We start from the raw sequence: 15,162 nt of genomic DNA on the forward strand, positions 1-15,162 counted from the left end.
CTTCAACAAAGTGAAAAGAGGGCATGTTTTCAACACTTGATTTTTAAGTAGTAACTGTTTTGCCTATTCAAGAAGATGAGAAACTAAAACTTAGAGAGCTGAAGCCATGGGCAGGAATCTGAGAATTTTGATCTTGGCTCCTGTTTTGACCACTACCGCACATTTGTTCCTGTTGGCTTTACAGATTTATACTGCCCGTGAGCAATGAATTTAAGTACATGCCAAATTGCTATGATCAGGAGTAGCACCACCGATTTACAGTACAAAACCACTGCAATTAACTGCATAAGATTATAAAACCAAATGTGCTTAGCTTGGTGTACGTGCCAAGATGACTTTACCAGAACAGGCACATCAGTATGTAACACTACAGTCCTGTCAGTGTGGGCAGAGCTTTGCTGACAAAACTGTGCTGCCACAAACAAAAGCAAGCTCCACTGATAGAGTTTAGCCAGGGTAGCTGCATCAACACTCAGGACTTCTGCTGCCTTAAGGGTGTCTGTCAGTCAGGGGCTTTGACTTTTCACATCCCTGACCTATGTAGCTGATGTCAACAATACAGATGTACCCTAAATGTTGCAAAATTGTTCTCAGCTTTGGTTGTGTTCTCTCTGGGCATAGTATGCTGGGTGATCAAGTGTTGGTGCTGTGGCTAAGCTGATGGAACTGTAGGTGAAAACTCTTGCTCTCCTATATGAGAGCTTCTGTGCTTGATTGCTTGTGTACCCATATGCCCCACTGCCCTTTCTGCAAAATGGTGACAATGGCACTTCCAAATATAATATGAAGAAATTGTGAAAATAAGTAAACTAGAGACAGTTAAATCTTCAGAAAAGTCAATGCATTACCCACTACAATAGAGATAATTTAGGGATGTGAAGACTTTTGAAAGGACCAATATACTTGTGGGAAAATACCTGATTGTAAAGTGAAGATGCTTGATCCATAATTTGTGCAAATGAAATTACTTTCTAAGTGAAAATAGCATAGCCAGTGCCTCTCAGCAGACCATACGAACTGAGAAATTAACACCTCCAGCATTCCCATCAACACAAAACGGACTCATCAGTAGAGCTAATGCTAAAAGATTACTGTTAAGTCAATTTTAAAATGCTTATTTTCAAATAATTTTGGTCAGTTCAATATCTATATTTGGTTGGGGGTAAGGGGGAGATGAGGGAAAGGTCTCAGTGACCAGCTCAGATAATATACTTATGAAGCTATCTCTGGAATTCTTATGTTGGTACCTATGACGCTATCAAATTCATTGGAAAGAGTTTATCGCAAAGTTAAATGTCAGCAGCTGCAAGCCTTTAAATGGAACATACTTCAGCTCCTGGGCAATGGCAGCGATCTGTTCCACCCTGTCCTGGTGAGCAGCCAAATCGCTCTCAAAAGCTTCATGTTTCCTTAACATGGCGCGGACTTCTGTCAGAGAAGCAGATTCATAATCCTTCTGAAGTAAGATCTGCTCTTTGCCTGAAAGAGGAAATTAAAATATTAGTAATTTTTAACTAATTTATTGGTTTAGAACAATTGCAAATTCAGTCAACTTTTTAAACTGAGGTGTGGTGAAAATCACATATATGAGATGAAGTCCCACCCCAACTGAAATCAGTAGCAAATTGTCAGCACAACGGTGTTAATTAGAAATATATATTTTTAAAGATCTATCAGTAATTCCTTGATTTTTCCATAGGCTGCTTATACTGGTCTAAACCAGCAAGTATTACATTGCTTGAGAAACTGGCATAAAAATGGTATACTGCCAAAAACTGAGGCTTTATACTATTGATTTAAGCCTTTTGTAGACTTATGAAACCAGAAATCACACTGCTATGCACAGCTTCACTCTTACTAAAAAACTAGTACTGATCAGTGTTTTCTGATAATACATAATTACTCAATTAACTAGTTTAACTGAATTGAGGGGACACTGGGGAATAAACACTAACATTCTCATCTCACACAGGGATCATGTGGGGGAGATGGGAGTGCAGGGCATTTGTCATTATTGCAAAAACAAATTCTAAAATTTCTATCTTTAGTTTGATTTAAACATTGCTTTTAATATGACATAAGACACCAGCTTTGCAGAAGGGGCTGTGGAGGGACGTTCATAGCAGCACACACCTGCGAGTGTGTTTTCTCTTTTTCATGTTCTGCCCTCAATTCATTATTCATTTCAGCACTTAAAAAAAAAAATTGAGATGCGTGGCTGCCTTTTGTACTAAACACTAAATTTTAAGTGGAAAATGCCAACCTATTTACAAAAGGCTAGAGAAGCAAAGAGGAAATCAGAAACTGAAATATTACTCCTCAGTAGTTCCTGTGTTGGACAAGCGAATCTGTACAGACATAGCTGTTGAGCAGCTCACTGCATGGCATTACACAGCTCTGTGAATTCTAGAGCCAGAAGGGACTATTGTTTCACTTGCTATGTACCAGCTTATGTGAAGTTTTCCTTGCATAACAGCCATAACATGCTACCATGAGTAGTTTATGCTCAGAAAATAGGCTCTCAGGGCTGATAAATACTGTAGTTTCCCTCCTAGTATCTGCTTAGCAGCCATTTACAGCCTTGTACGCTTCCAGCAACTGTGTTACAGGATGGACTCTTTTACTTTCACAGTGTGAAAAGATTCTAGCTGGAAAAAAACAGGAGCATGGCAGAAGCAGGAAGACTGTTGTCAGGGCAAACAATAGGATGATAGATCTGCTCTATGCTTCATGGTCCCTAACAAAATTGTATGCTGGTGTATGGTCCTGTAGCTGTTACAAATGCATGTAAGGAAGGTTAGGTTACCATAAAGAAACAGAACTATAAATGGGGTACAATCTAGGGTATGGAGCAAAGCTGAAATTAGTCCATTATCATGTAGTTTATGTGGATTATTCAAAACATCATGATGGCCAAATGATAATAAACTCAGAATAACTCTGCTAATAAATTCACACTTAACAGTAGCATCACTGCATTCCTGGTTAGATTGCTAGTGTACAAACGCATTAGCAGTAATGGCCTCTATTCAAATGCGGAATATTCCCATTAAGTTTGACTCGCTACCTCAAGAGTATGATTTTTACAGTTACATTTCATTAGCAACATGCCTACAAATTAGGATCATGACTATAGTCAACAAAACCTGCAATTTTATCTGTTATTATTTTAGGTTTCTAAAACTGTCCAAACTACTCACAAGTGAGTTTCTGGCTGGCAAATATTCAGCCCCAACAGTTCAACCTTGAACATTAAAACATTAAAATGTTAAAAGCCATCTCTGCTCACCATATGCCCACTGTTCATGAGTGGAAGCCTTTTGCCTGAATTTCTCAGCCAAGTGTTCAAGTCTTTCCAGTCTTCTAATTTCATTCAGCAGCCACTCTTCGTAGCCTTTCTCAGCTTGTTCAAGTCTCTGCCAAGCGCCAGCAATATCCTGTGAAGAGAATACACAGAGGGGATGAAACTATAATCTCTTTTTATCCAAATTTGCAGATTTCTGATTCATTCACAGTTTTGCTCCAAAAAGAGAAGTTTTTATGTCCAGTTTTTGTAAAATCAGAGAATCATAGAAAATGTTGTCAGGCAACTCAGGAAGTCTTGTAGTCCAGACATCTGCTCCTAATAGTGTGCTCTATTCAGGAGGGTTCATGAAAGGAACTCCTATACAAATGGCTTCCAAGCATAGCTATACATTCGGTGTCTTCTCAATATATTGCTTTTACCTCCCATTTTACAACGTGCATGTTCTGTTATGGCATACCTATCTTTTACCAAAATAAATGTGCTTTGCTCTTGGAAGTTGACAATAGCAAAATTATTAGTGTCAAGAGGATTTGATTCGTATTTTATCTGGAATACAAACTCATTTCACTTTCTGTGGTGCACAAATTTTTGTGAGTTTTCTTGGAAACTCAAAGGCATGAGTAGGAAACTGAAGTGTCAGGCCCCTTATTTTCTGCGTATGGCGAGTGGACAATGTCCCTTTTCAGATAGTGCAATCATCTGTTTATCAAATCTGAGCAACGAAAACACAATGACAGAATGGAGTACAGAAACAGGTTTGCAACATTCCACAGGAAATGTTTTGGCCCCCAATCAACTCGCAATACTTATCAGCAGATGAGAATTCTTGGTACTGACTATTCTTATCTTCACAGACATAAGCAAAAGCAAAATGTAATTTTAAAAAGTAGAAAAAAGCAGAAACATATATTGAACAGTGTCTGTTTCTGTAAGTCTAATGACCAAAATGTCAGTGAAACCATGTGAGTTTTGCTTAAATAAACTTGCTTAAACATTTGGCCTCACTGATAAAGACGTATTGATAACACTCCCAAAGGAAGGTCTGTTTGTCTCACATCTCAAGGCAATCTGCTCTTGGGGAAACCCTTCAAAGAGGCAGGAGCACGCTTAAGAGAAAGCAAGATTCTAGAATGAAAGGGAACTTGTAAAAAGAGAGGCTTGGTATTGATAAAGTGCAACAAACTGAAGTTTCTGAGGATGACTTAAAATGGCATTTCAATCCTTCACATTGAAATTTTTGTGAGAACATTGTAAAAAGGAGAATGGAATATTGATGCCTCCTTTACTTACTGAAACCATTTTTCCCTCTGATGGCATGAAAGCTGGCCGATTGCTGATTCTCAGTTTTGTCTGCAGGGTGTTGAAATTGATCTCCAGTTGACATTTCTCTTGGACTTTGGGAGGTTTGTGTTTGCGGCGGTAGTCCCGGAAATCCTCTAATTTCTTCTGCATAGCCTGCATTGTTTTTTCTGGGGTCCTGTTTTCCAGCCAAGGAATTGTCCGGCGAATCCATTCTAAAAGCTTTCAAACCAACACAAACAAACAATTAAAATAAAGGTAATGGAAAATCAATCAAAGAAAGATCATATTGAATGCACAAATCCTAATCAAGTTTGCACTATTTTAATATTATTGGTGTCAGCACCATTGGTATCAGTTGGTATGAGCACCTTAATGGCAAATAAGAACAAGATTTTCAAAGCTGAACAATACTTTTTTACTAAATTATCCAGATATTCTAGGTATTTCTAGAAATACCCTGATTTTCAGAAAGATGAGTACAGATGTAAGGTGTCTCTAGCTGTTTACTCAAAACCTGCTTTGTTACCCAAAACCACTTGCCACTTTCAAAAGTATTGGTCTTGATGTCTCAAGTAGTCATGAGATCAAGACAGACACCAACCAACTCAGGTCATATAAAAACCTTCACTCAGAAGTCCGTTAGTGCCAATGTAGCACTACTGTCTTTTTGTTTATGATCTCAGTATGTTTTTGCAGGTTATGCATTAAAGACAAGGGAGCTCTCACTTGTGCACTACACATCTGCAGTCCTGCATTAACAAATTTGCCATTTACCAAGAAAGGACAGGAGGGCACAATGTGCCCCCTTCTTCATTCATTTGCTGCCTGTGTTCGCAGTTACATTGTGAACACCCTGAGAAACCCTGTCCCGGTATGCTTTGCAGTACACGAAGCCAGTGGGCTTCCTTGGACTGACAGGATCCTATATGTTCCACAGGACAGCTATGTTTGGAGATTACAGAGACAGCAACCCTGATCTTGGGGCAGACCAGTGACAGTCCTCAAAACTCCCTTTTTAGCATGTTAATGAGACTGAGTGACTTGCTGAATGGCACACAGGAAGTCTGCAGCAAAGGGGTCACCTGAACCTTGACATCTTGTGCAACTGAGCTCTGCACCCTACCACCATAAGATTTACCCGCATAGTGTCTTCACTTTGCTATCTTGCAGACAGTGCATGAATTTTTCAGCTTTCAGTATTTCATTAATGTAATTATCACCACGTTACAAATATGGCTGTCTACCTCACTTGCTAGTCTCTCATACTCTTCCATCAACCTCTCGTTTTCCTGATTCACAGCAAGCACCTTACAGATCCGGTTAGCTGCAGTCTCAGCCTGTAAAACACAGCAAATAAACAGAACATATTCATAAACACATTCTGAGAAAGGTACAGGCTTGGATAAAGAATTGGCTGCTGCAAATAAAAATCACATTGTTTTATAGTTATTGATTTGCGCTCCTGCTCCTAGGTTACTTAGATATGTATTTACCCTCCTCCTGTAGTCATAGATTCCAATGGCCTGAATGAAGGCACAGATCTGCACAGAAGTCACCTCGTTGTACAATGAAGCCTTATTATACAAGGGGGAATTTCACACTGCTATTGGAGTTGTTTAATAAATCTCTTATTTTCAAAGATGACTTAGGCCATTCTTAAAGTTATTAGGTTAATTTTTTTTTAAATCACACCAAAAAAGTATTAGATTTGTTAGCCATGCTGGAAAAACATCCCATGTGATTCAGAAGTCCCAGACCACTCTATATCTGCACATCATATGTACATATGCCCTTGAGAATACATGCAGCTCAACCACTGACAGCAAATCTTTTCATGCCTCCTGCCAAATTTATTTGTGAAGGCACTGTGTAGCTCTGTCATATTTAAAATTTACATTAATAGTTTTGACATAACCGAACTACACTTTCATACAAATGTGAATCTGGAATATAGCTAATCAAGGAAATAGCTGTGTAGACTCCTGTGCTACCGAGTATGTGGAATCTCCCTCCCTTTTGCATGCATAGCAAACCCTTCATACCCAGAAGGAAGAGGGCGCAACAGCATAGCTGTGCTCTGATAAGGTGTGTGTGGGGGGGCTACCAGACAGGAAGGGAAATTAAATCCTGAGGATGAAGGAAAAATATCAGCTACTTTATGGTTCTTTATTATATTTTTTTCACATAAATTGGTTGATGTCCATTTGTAGGCTAGAAATGTATGAAGCAGAACAGTGGGAAATGCCGCATTTCTAAGCAAGAATCCCAGCTGATATTCTTGCCTCTTATACTAGTACTTTGATCCACAAATAATTCTGTTGGCTTCAGTGGGAACCAGGCACAAACACTGTGTTGGATGTCTTCTGTGCCTTTCTGCATCTTTAGGCATCTTTGAAAATCTAGTCCCAAATTACTGCTTTGCATGAGTAAGTCTAGAATAGTCTCAATCTCCTAAAGTCAAATATTCTTTTATGCAGCAAACGCATAAGATATTGATGTAGCAACAAAGAACAACTCCATTTCACAGTATCTTCAAATACAATTTTTCTGAAATAGTCTTTATGATAACCAAATAAAGACACAAAATTACAAACAGGAATGTCCACTGGAATGAAAGAAGTTCAACTGCTACACAACATTTAACTAAAACAGGTTCAAGTGTTGGTTAAAAACAAGTATTACCTCAAGTTAATACTTGCAATTGTTAATTAAAACCACAAAGTACTAAATCAGTTTTTTTTAATAAACTAGTGGAAATGTGAAACAACCAATCAAAACCACAGCAACCTGAAGGGACGGTTGATTAATACCTGCTCTGCTCCAGCAAAAGCATGGTAGAAGCAGGACACATATGTCATGATAGCTCTCTCATCGGGTTTGGGAGTGTTCACAATATCTACAAAAGGGGGGAAGAAATGAAAACAAAACAAAACAAAAAAATCGAGGAGGAGAAAACAGGATGAATAAATAGAAGCACAACATAGTGTCATTCTGATTGTTTTCTTGTACATAGCTCTGTACTCTAGAAACTCTACAAAGCTGTAATAAATTCAGTGTTAGATTGATGGGTGCTGACAGAATAAAATGTACACTAGAAATGCAACATAAGCTCTTACAAAGAGGTGGAATTTTTTTAATAAGCTTGATCCTGCAGTATTGTCACAGGAGGCGTGACCTTAATTTTACCAGGACTATCTGCTCAAGAACTGGCATGTATATGTCTGGTGACTTGGAATGTGGGGTTTTTTTGACTAAGACACAGGAAAGACAGATACGTTTTGATGTGATGTTCTCTGGAAGTTGCACGTGGATTAGTTTGAACCATAGCACTATATATCAGTATCTTTTATATTACTAATAGCTAACTATGTCCAACTCTGAACTGCTTTGCTTTGTAAATTTTTCCTTCTTTTCATTAGGACATGATTCCAGAGCTCTTCTGAGATGTCTGTGTATGTTTCTGTGTCTATTTTGCACAATAGCAATGTTTTATGTTGCTGTTTGTACTTACCATCAAGCATTTAATATTTTAAAAACAATCCTGAAAGCATAAAAGAAGGGTTTATTTTCTGAGCATCTATTATGACGATTTTGACATCTGTAGCAGGAATAATATCCAGCAGGGAGAAAAAAGATGGCATTCTGCTATTGAAACTGTTTTTTCACTATGAGCTTGCATTTTTAAAGGCGCTTCAAATGAATGCGCACAAGTTCAATTAAAGAGAACAATGTCCTTTATCCCATTCAGTAACCAGCTGTCAAAAACCTACTGGATATTATTAGTAAATATACAGAGAAATGAGACAGGAAGGTTTGTTTCTATGGAACAGACGGATAGACTACTACTGGTTCTACCAAGACAGTAGCTCACAGAGAAAATCAGGCAACAGGAAATGAGCTCAGCTCTAAGATGCTGTCCTAGTAACTAGTGAGGAAAAGATCAGAAGAGGAAAAACTGCTGAAGGAAACAAGACAGAAGGTGAAGGATGAGATCTGATCCATCTTCTACAATCTCACCTTCTGAGCACCAGCAAATGCATGGTAGTAACAGGAAACATAAGTCATAATGGCTCTTTCATCAGGTCTGGCAGTGTTTACTACATCTGTGTAGAGAGAAGAGGGTTAACTGCTCAGAAATTCTCACAAGGTACTTCCATCAGATTATGCTGATGATGCCACCTCAGTGCTCTAGGGATTCAAAATAAATACACCATTATTCAGGTTGCCTCTGTTTACTGATACCAGTGCAAAGCTACCTAAGCTTTAGGAATCAGTAAATGGAAAAGAGGTAACTTTCCCTGAAATGGCAAAACATCTGAAGGCTGAGACTGTACAGAAGGGTATTGCTACCTTCTGATTTGTGGAAACTTCCAAGCAGATGGCATGGCTGGCAGATCTACTAGGTTCAGCTTCACAGTTGCTCCAAAGCAACTTCATCTAAATCACTAGAGTTATTCTGGAGATAAACACAGCCACTGACAGTGGAGCATGTACAGTGTGTATTAGCACGGGGTCCCCATGACTGACAGGGTATTGACATATATTGGAAACCTGTAGAACTCCTGCAGTCCAGAAATACATTTTGTGCTAAGAAAAACTTGGATGGTAACAGTTTTGCAATACCTGTGCCAGATAGCATAAATCACAAAAGAGTTTGGCTTGGCTGGCTGATAGCTTTGTCCCTATTACGGCAGGGAAGAGTCAAAGTATAGAAAGGGTGCAATCAAGGTATGGGTATGTTGATACCTTTTCATGGACCTTTTTTGAAAATTAACAGAGAAAGGCAGAAAAAGGTGGCTTTATGCCAATTACAGCTGAGTAATGAATGATGCTAGTGCAAGCTGAGGATTCCTGCCAGTGTAAGGAATGGGAAGACACTGGTCTGAAAAGACCCGGGAATGAGGTAACAATTTATAATACTAACAGTGAGATTTCTAAGTTCAGGACCAATGTATTCACTGATTTTGCATTTACTTCACATAGTTGTGAACAAAACTTTGCAAAGTTTCCACTGAGAACACCGTAGAAGTAAAGAGAGTAAAAAAGTGATGGTGAATACTTGGAGGGTATTAGAAGAAGCATGATTTCATTTCCCCCTCCCTTGCCAAGAAGGAGTATAGTAAGATAAGGGCTAGAATGTGCAGAAAATCTAGTAAGAAAAAAACCAGTTTCTTACATTGTATGTGACGAAAACAAGGAAAGGAGAATGATAGTAGGAGCTGTTCAATGGTAAGGAGGTAGCTCTTCCCTTTATTCCTTGCACAGTATTCCACAGCAAAATAATTAAGTGGTGCTTGAAAGGGGAATTGCAATTTGAAAAATGAAAACAATCAGTTTTGAAGTGTGAAGGTGAAACCAAGAAACCTGGATTTTCCAAGTCATCTGGTATCGGCCTAACTTTCCTACCAAAGACTTCACGGGGAGCAGACACAGTGAGTTTGAGTGCTCTGGCTAATTCCTGTGTTATCACTGCTCTACTGACAAGCCACTAGAGCAGAGTCTGCATACTTGGAGAAGAATGCTTTGAACTAGTGTAGGCAAATTCCAATTCCAGTATTTTGGCACCATATTTTGCGTGGAGTACAGAAGTTTGGTTACCTTGAAGAAATTCAGAAAACTTTAATAACTATTTCCTTGCTATTTGCCAACAAACTCTAAAGATTATTGGAGAAACCAAACATGAAACTGTTCATTAAAACTATCACTGCAAAAGGTTTACAATGAAAATAAACAAAAAAAATGCTTCCCTCAACCTAGCTGTCTTTCATAGGAGGCATGTTGTTAGTATATTTTGAAAGTTCTGTACTTCTATTTATATTTCTGGCCCTCTCACTTAAACATTTTAAAAAATGAATATGCGTTAAGCTTCTAACAGTTGTATTTCCCTTTATTAGACTTCGATTTTAATTTCTTAAAGGCAAGGATTATCTTTTGATCCTGCATTTTACCTCGATTATCACAGTGGGGCCATGTGCTGAGGTTAGGGTCCAAAGTACTATAATAAATATAAAAAAATAACAAAGAATAAGGAATAAAGCAAAGAGTGAGTGAAATTATCCAATACCTGGGGAATAAGAAGAAAAACATTGTTTGAAAACAAAGCCGGTTGTTCCATTATGATTCATGTGGAAGGAATGTTGAAAATTTGCTCAGTACAAAGCAAAGGAAGTTTTACCATCTCCTGCCTGTGAGTAACACAAACTTCAGTAAGCTATAACTCTCACCTTCTGCATCCAACATTTTAGGGATATCCAAATGCTTTTCAGCAATTTCCATTGCAAGGTTGATATTTCCTATGGGGTCATCCTGTGTTAAAGAAGAAAATACAAATAGTCAAAGATACAAGTTTTTCCTTGAAGCAAGGTTACAGGGGGTACACTAAAACTTATTCTGTTTTTCCAAACTGTAAATCAGAGTCATAACTATTGTTCTTCAAAAAGCAGAGTATAGGTATATGAACTTTTGGTCTATCTACTGCTACACTTCCAAAAGAAAACATAAATAAGCTGTTATGTACCACTAGGACTCTGCTGCAAATATATTCTGGAGGGGAACATAGATAACATATGCAGTGTACACTCATAATGCTGAGCTAATTCTGAATGAAGTACAGCAGTAATCCATATAGCCAAGGCCTCTGGTCCAGTAGGCTATACTAGACCGTTCATCACAAAGTTAGTCCTGCATGCTTTATACAGACTATGTTACATTACAGCAATAAGGTTCTACCGAGCTCTCTGTTGGTCAGGTGCATGCATGAGAAGAAGCAAGCACAGACAGAACAGTTCTCCAGAAGGAGCAAAACTTCACAGTTTTAGCTTGGACAGCAAAATCTGTAATGCCTCTATAAATTGAATTTTGGAGCTGTAGGAATTCAAGAACTTCCTCTGGTTTTGAGATTTTGATTTTGGTTTTTGAAGGAAAGGGAAAACAAGCAGTGAGCACAGTTCAGATAAACAGAACACATTTCACATCTTAGACTACAGACAGCTATTGCTGACAATGGGAGAGCGTGTCAGATTATGGCTGCTCTTAAAGCAGCCTTCCCCTGTCAGCTTGGAGTGAAAACACTCTATGTGAAATGGCAGTTCATGCCATTTAATAATGCTATTATTATTTTCACATACTCACAAACTGCTAAATGGTCATAGCCACCCTGCACAATGCCAATGTCTACAGAGAGAGGCTGAATAAACAGGACATAGAAGAGCAAAGTTAGAGGTGCTGAAAAAATGTTAACAGGTTTTCTGAAGGGAATTTCCAGGGCTTCTGTTTGAATACAAACACTTCGTATAAACAGATCTAGTCTCAATCATGCTTCTTTTTTTATTTTGAAATGAACTTAGTAAGATTACTTACTACAGAATCACATCAATTATTTAAGTTTCACAGAGGTCTGTTCCTCATGCATATACATATGCCAGGTATCAGAAGTAGTAATGCCCATGACACGTCTTTCTATAAACTTATCATACTAGATAGCCTTTCCTTTAAAAGCTGCACATTCCATAAAATGTGTTATGAAGAAGAGTTTACATTTTGAAACCTAAAAATTTGGGTATAATAGAATACAAAGTCTCTAATAATAAATTCTCACTCTATCACCATTTAGCAGTTTTGTGCATCACTGACATTAAGAGGAACTTAAAATGTAGGCAATATTTAAACCCCATGAACTTTTTTTTGCTATTACACAAGACACCATGTGTAAAATAATATTTAGTAAATGTGTATACAAAAACTTACTGAAATTAAATGGGACAAAACAAAAATACACTAAGTCTAAGTGAGACCTTTGACTAGGTCAAAACACTTTGCTTATGGATGAGTGATGAGCACCTTCTATTTGTGTGCTTGGTACTAAGTCCAACAGTAAAATGTGGTCCGCTGGTAAAGGATTTGTTTAAAAGCACAGCAACTTCTGAATCATTGCAGATCTCCATCACCCATCTTTTAAACAAAACTACAGTAACTAAAAATCTCTGCTACAGCTAAAGAAATACCTCATCTAACTTGTCATAGTCAAGAAGATCAGGCCTGTGTCTATGGATAAGGGCGTTGAAAGCAAGGCCATCTTTCCAGCTACAAGTTCACACAAAACACATTGGTGAGAAAAGGAAAGGACAGCATGCAGGAGTTAAGAAACAAGACACCAAGACAGCTGTTAATGTAACCAAAATGAGCAGTCACTCAAATACAGCCAGGCCAGAAAAGCAAGATCTATTTTAGGATTTTTCTGCATGTGCTTTACGTGCCACAGCTCAGCCTCAGTTTGAAACCTGACCTGTTCCTATTTTGGAAACTTCTAAGAGGGAAATAGTAATGCTGAAGCAGATCTGCTTATGTTCTGTTCCCTTTTCTCAGCACTCATATATAGGTTGGTTATACTGTGAAGCTTTTTAGTACTGTGTACCACTTTTCAAAGCATAAATTCAGTCAAACTAACTTCTGTTTGTGCCATGCTTAAGCCCATGTACACAGAGACAGGTAGCTTAGTCATTCCATTAATATGTTTATCTGTGGGAAAGGTTGTATACAGAATTAGAAAACAAGCTGGTGTTGAAGGCTAATATTTTGCCCTTTGGCTCAGATTTGCAGTTGTCTCAACAACTGCCTAAATTAAAATCTTAAGTGTTTAGGGATAAGTTCATTTAATTTTTACCACTGCACACCTTGGGGACCCCAGCATGAATTTAGCACATATATATAAAGCAGACTAAATTTTCAAATAATTTCATTTCATAAATAATTTCATCCCCGGAGGTATTTAAAAGATGTGTAGACATGGTGCTTAGGGACATGGTTTAGTGGTGGGATGGCAGGGTTTGGTTAACGGTTGGACTTGATGATCTTAAAGGTCTTTTCCAACCTCTACAATTCTATGATTCTCTGATTCAATTCATTCATCTTTTCCCACATTAAAGGCTTTCTGCTAACAGCTGATTCCACTAGTAAAATCAATTTGTAGTGGAAGGGCATGGAACAGAAAATACAGTCCATGATTTACTGGTCTCTCTCATCAATGAAAAGTTGCATTCAACAAATTAAAATGATGATTTAACTTTTCTGTTTTACTGGTGAGACCTCAAGACGCATTCATTCCAGAGAGCAGAAAATGGTACGTATATATTGAGAGCTAATGTGAAATGACAACATTCCACTTTCTTTCTAGGTTTTATTCTTAAGTAATGGTATTCAAAAATTCTGACATTATGACTTGCTCCTCATTCCTCCCTCTCAAACCAAAGTGGCTGGTATCTTTTAGATAATGTGCATTTTGCCATAAGTAGTGCACTGTAATAAAACAGTTTTGTAATCCTTGTGAGTTACTAAGGAAGTCAGGATATCAGTTTTGTTTCCACTTATCTGAAAGTATAGTAACTTATTGCATAGTCCTGATTACGAAGGGTAACATTTGTTCTAAGGAATCTTAGGATTAATCATCATCTCGTGTACTGCACTGCAATCTACAGTCATTTACACTAGATACAAAACAGGATGGAGGATGGACTGTACAGTACTATCAGTGGTGAATGGAGAATTCCAGTGTATTTGACTTAACATCCATATTGGGCAGCGTAAAAAACTTCACCAACTGCCTAGCAGCTGAGGACCAGATTATTTGCAATTAAATGCTGAAGTCACTGTAACAGACAGAGGACAGTTATGGGGTCCTTTCCTCCATGTCACTGTTTTTTTTGGAGGGAGCTTAGAAAGCTAGACAGAATTAGTATGCAGTCCTCAGCTTGTGTTTTAGAAAATACGCTAAGCAAACCGGAAGTGAGCCAAATCACTGCAGGACAGCATGCTGTACCACCCAGACTGATGACCTTATTTAGCTTGGAGTAGTCAATAAGATCAGGTCGGTGTCTGTGGATAAGTGCACATAATCCAAGGCCATCTTTCCAGCTTTACAACAAAAAATAGAATGGAAAAAAAGTTAATAAAGTCATGGCATTTTACAGTTTGATCCTTGCTCAAGGCTTAAAATCAAGCAGGAACTCTCCTGTCAAATCCTGACACTCTCATCCCTCTGAGCTCCTCTGTTACTGTACTCTTTCTCCTGTAGTACGTATCTTACATTATGTGCAACAGTTCCCAATTTCAATTGCTTAATTTGTGCAGAGTTCCAGGATAGCTCAGAGTGCACATTCATCAATGGAAGTGCATAATCTCCTATTACACTTCCAGCATGTTTGCAAAAAAATAAAAGGAGAGCAAACCTGCAATTACTTGAATTTGCTGAAGCAATTGGCTTTTTCTGTGTCAGTTATTTTGGACAATTTTAATGGCACAACCATGTTGTGCTCATGGAAGTATGAAATCATAAATCAGTTTAGTTTACTTAAAACACTTCACATATATGACAGCTTTGATCTGAGCTCTAACACTTCAATGTGACATCAGGCCCACTACCTTTCGAGACCGGAATAGGCAATGAACAGAGCGACAAATGCCATCTACTTGGAAAGATTATGAGAGGTTCCTTTCAGCCAGAAGCAATTATTCTGAAAGATACTTCATCTAAACACTTTATGCAATCACTGGGACTG

General features: G+C 38.1%; 1 protein-coding gene across 6 annotated transcripts in view; it reads right to left on the reverse strand.

Moving 5' to 3' along the window:
- Positions 1-15,162, reverse strand: part of ACTN2 (actinin alpha 2) — a 67,049-nt gene that overhangs the window by 19,010 nt on the left and 32,877 nt on the right. For 3 of the 6 annotated variants that reach the window (XM_009644120.2, XM_009644122.2, XM_009644118.2), the window contains exons 6-12: positions 14,440-14,518; positions 10,834-10,915; positions 8,627-8,712; positions 5,854-5,946; positions 4,598-4,828; positions 3,290-3,437; positions 1,329-1,479 (exon numbers count right to left, since the gene is read on the reverse strand). In XM_009644120.2, the coding sequence (XP_009642415.2) occupies positions 1,329-1,479; positions 3,290-3,437; positions 4,598-4,828; positions 5,854-5,946; positions 8,627-8,712; positions 10,834-10,915; positions 14,440-14,518 (870 nt within the window). Of the gene's footprint in view, positions 1-1,328; positions 1,480-3,289; positions 3,438-4,597; positions 4,829-5,853; positions 5,947-7,419; positions 7,506-8,626; positions 8,713-10,833; positions 10,916-12,612; positions 12,692-14,439; positions 14,519-15,162 lie in introns of all 6 variants that reach the window. The other 3 variants (XM_035899713.1, XM_009644123.2, XM_009644119.2) reach the window with 2 other exon arrangements.

The sequence above is a fragment of the Egretta garzetta genome, unplaced genomic scaffold, assembly GCF_000687185.1.
Source record: "Egretta garzetta isolate BGI_Z169 unplaced genomic scaffold, ASM68718v1 scaffold118, whole genome shotgun sequence".
In the NCBI taxonomy this organism is placed as follows: Eukaryota; Metazoa; Chordata; class Aves; order Pelecaniformes; family Ardeidae; genus Egretta; species Egretta garzetta.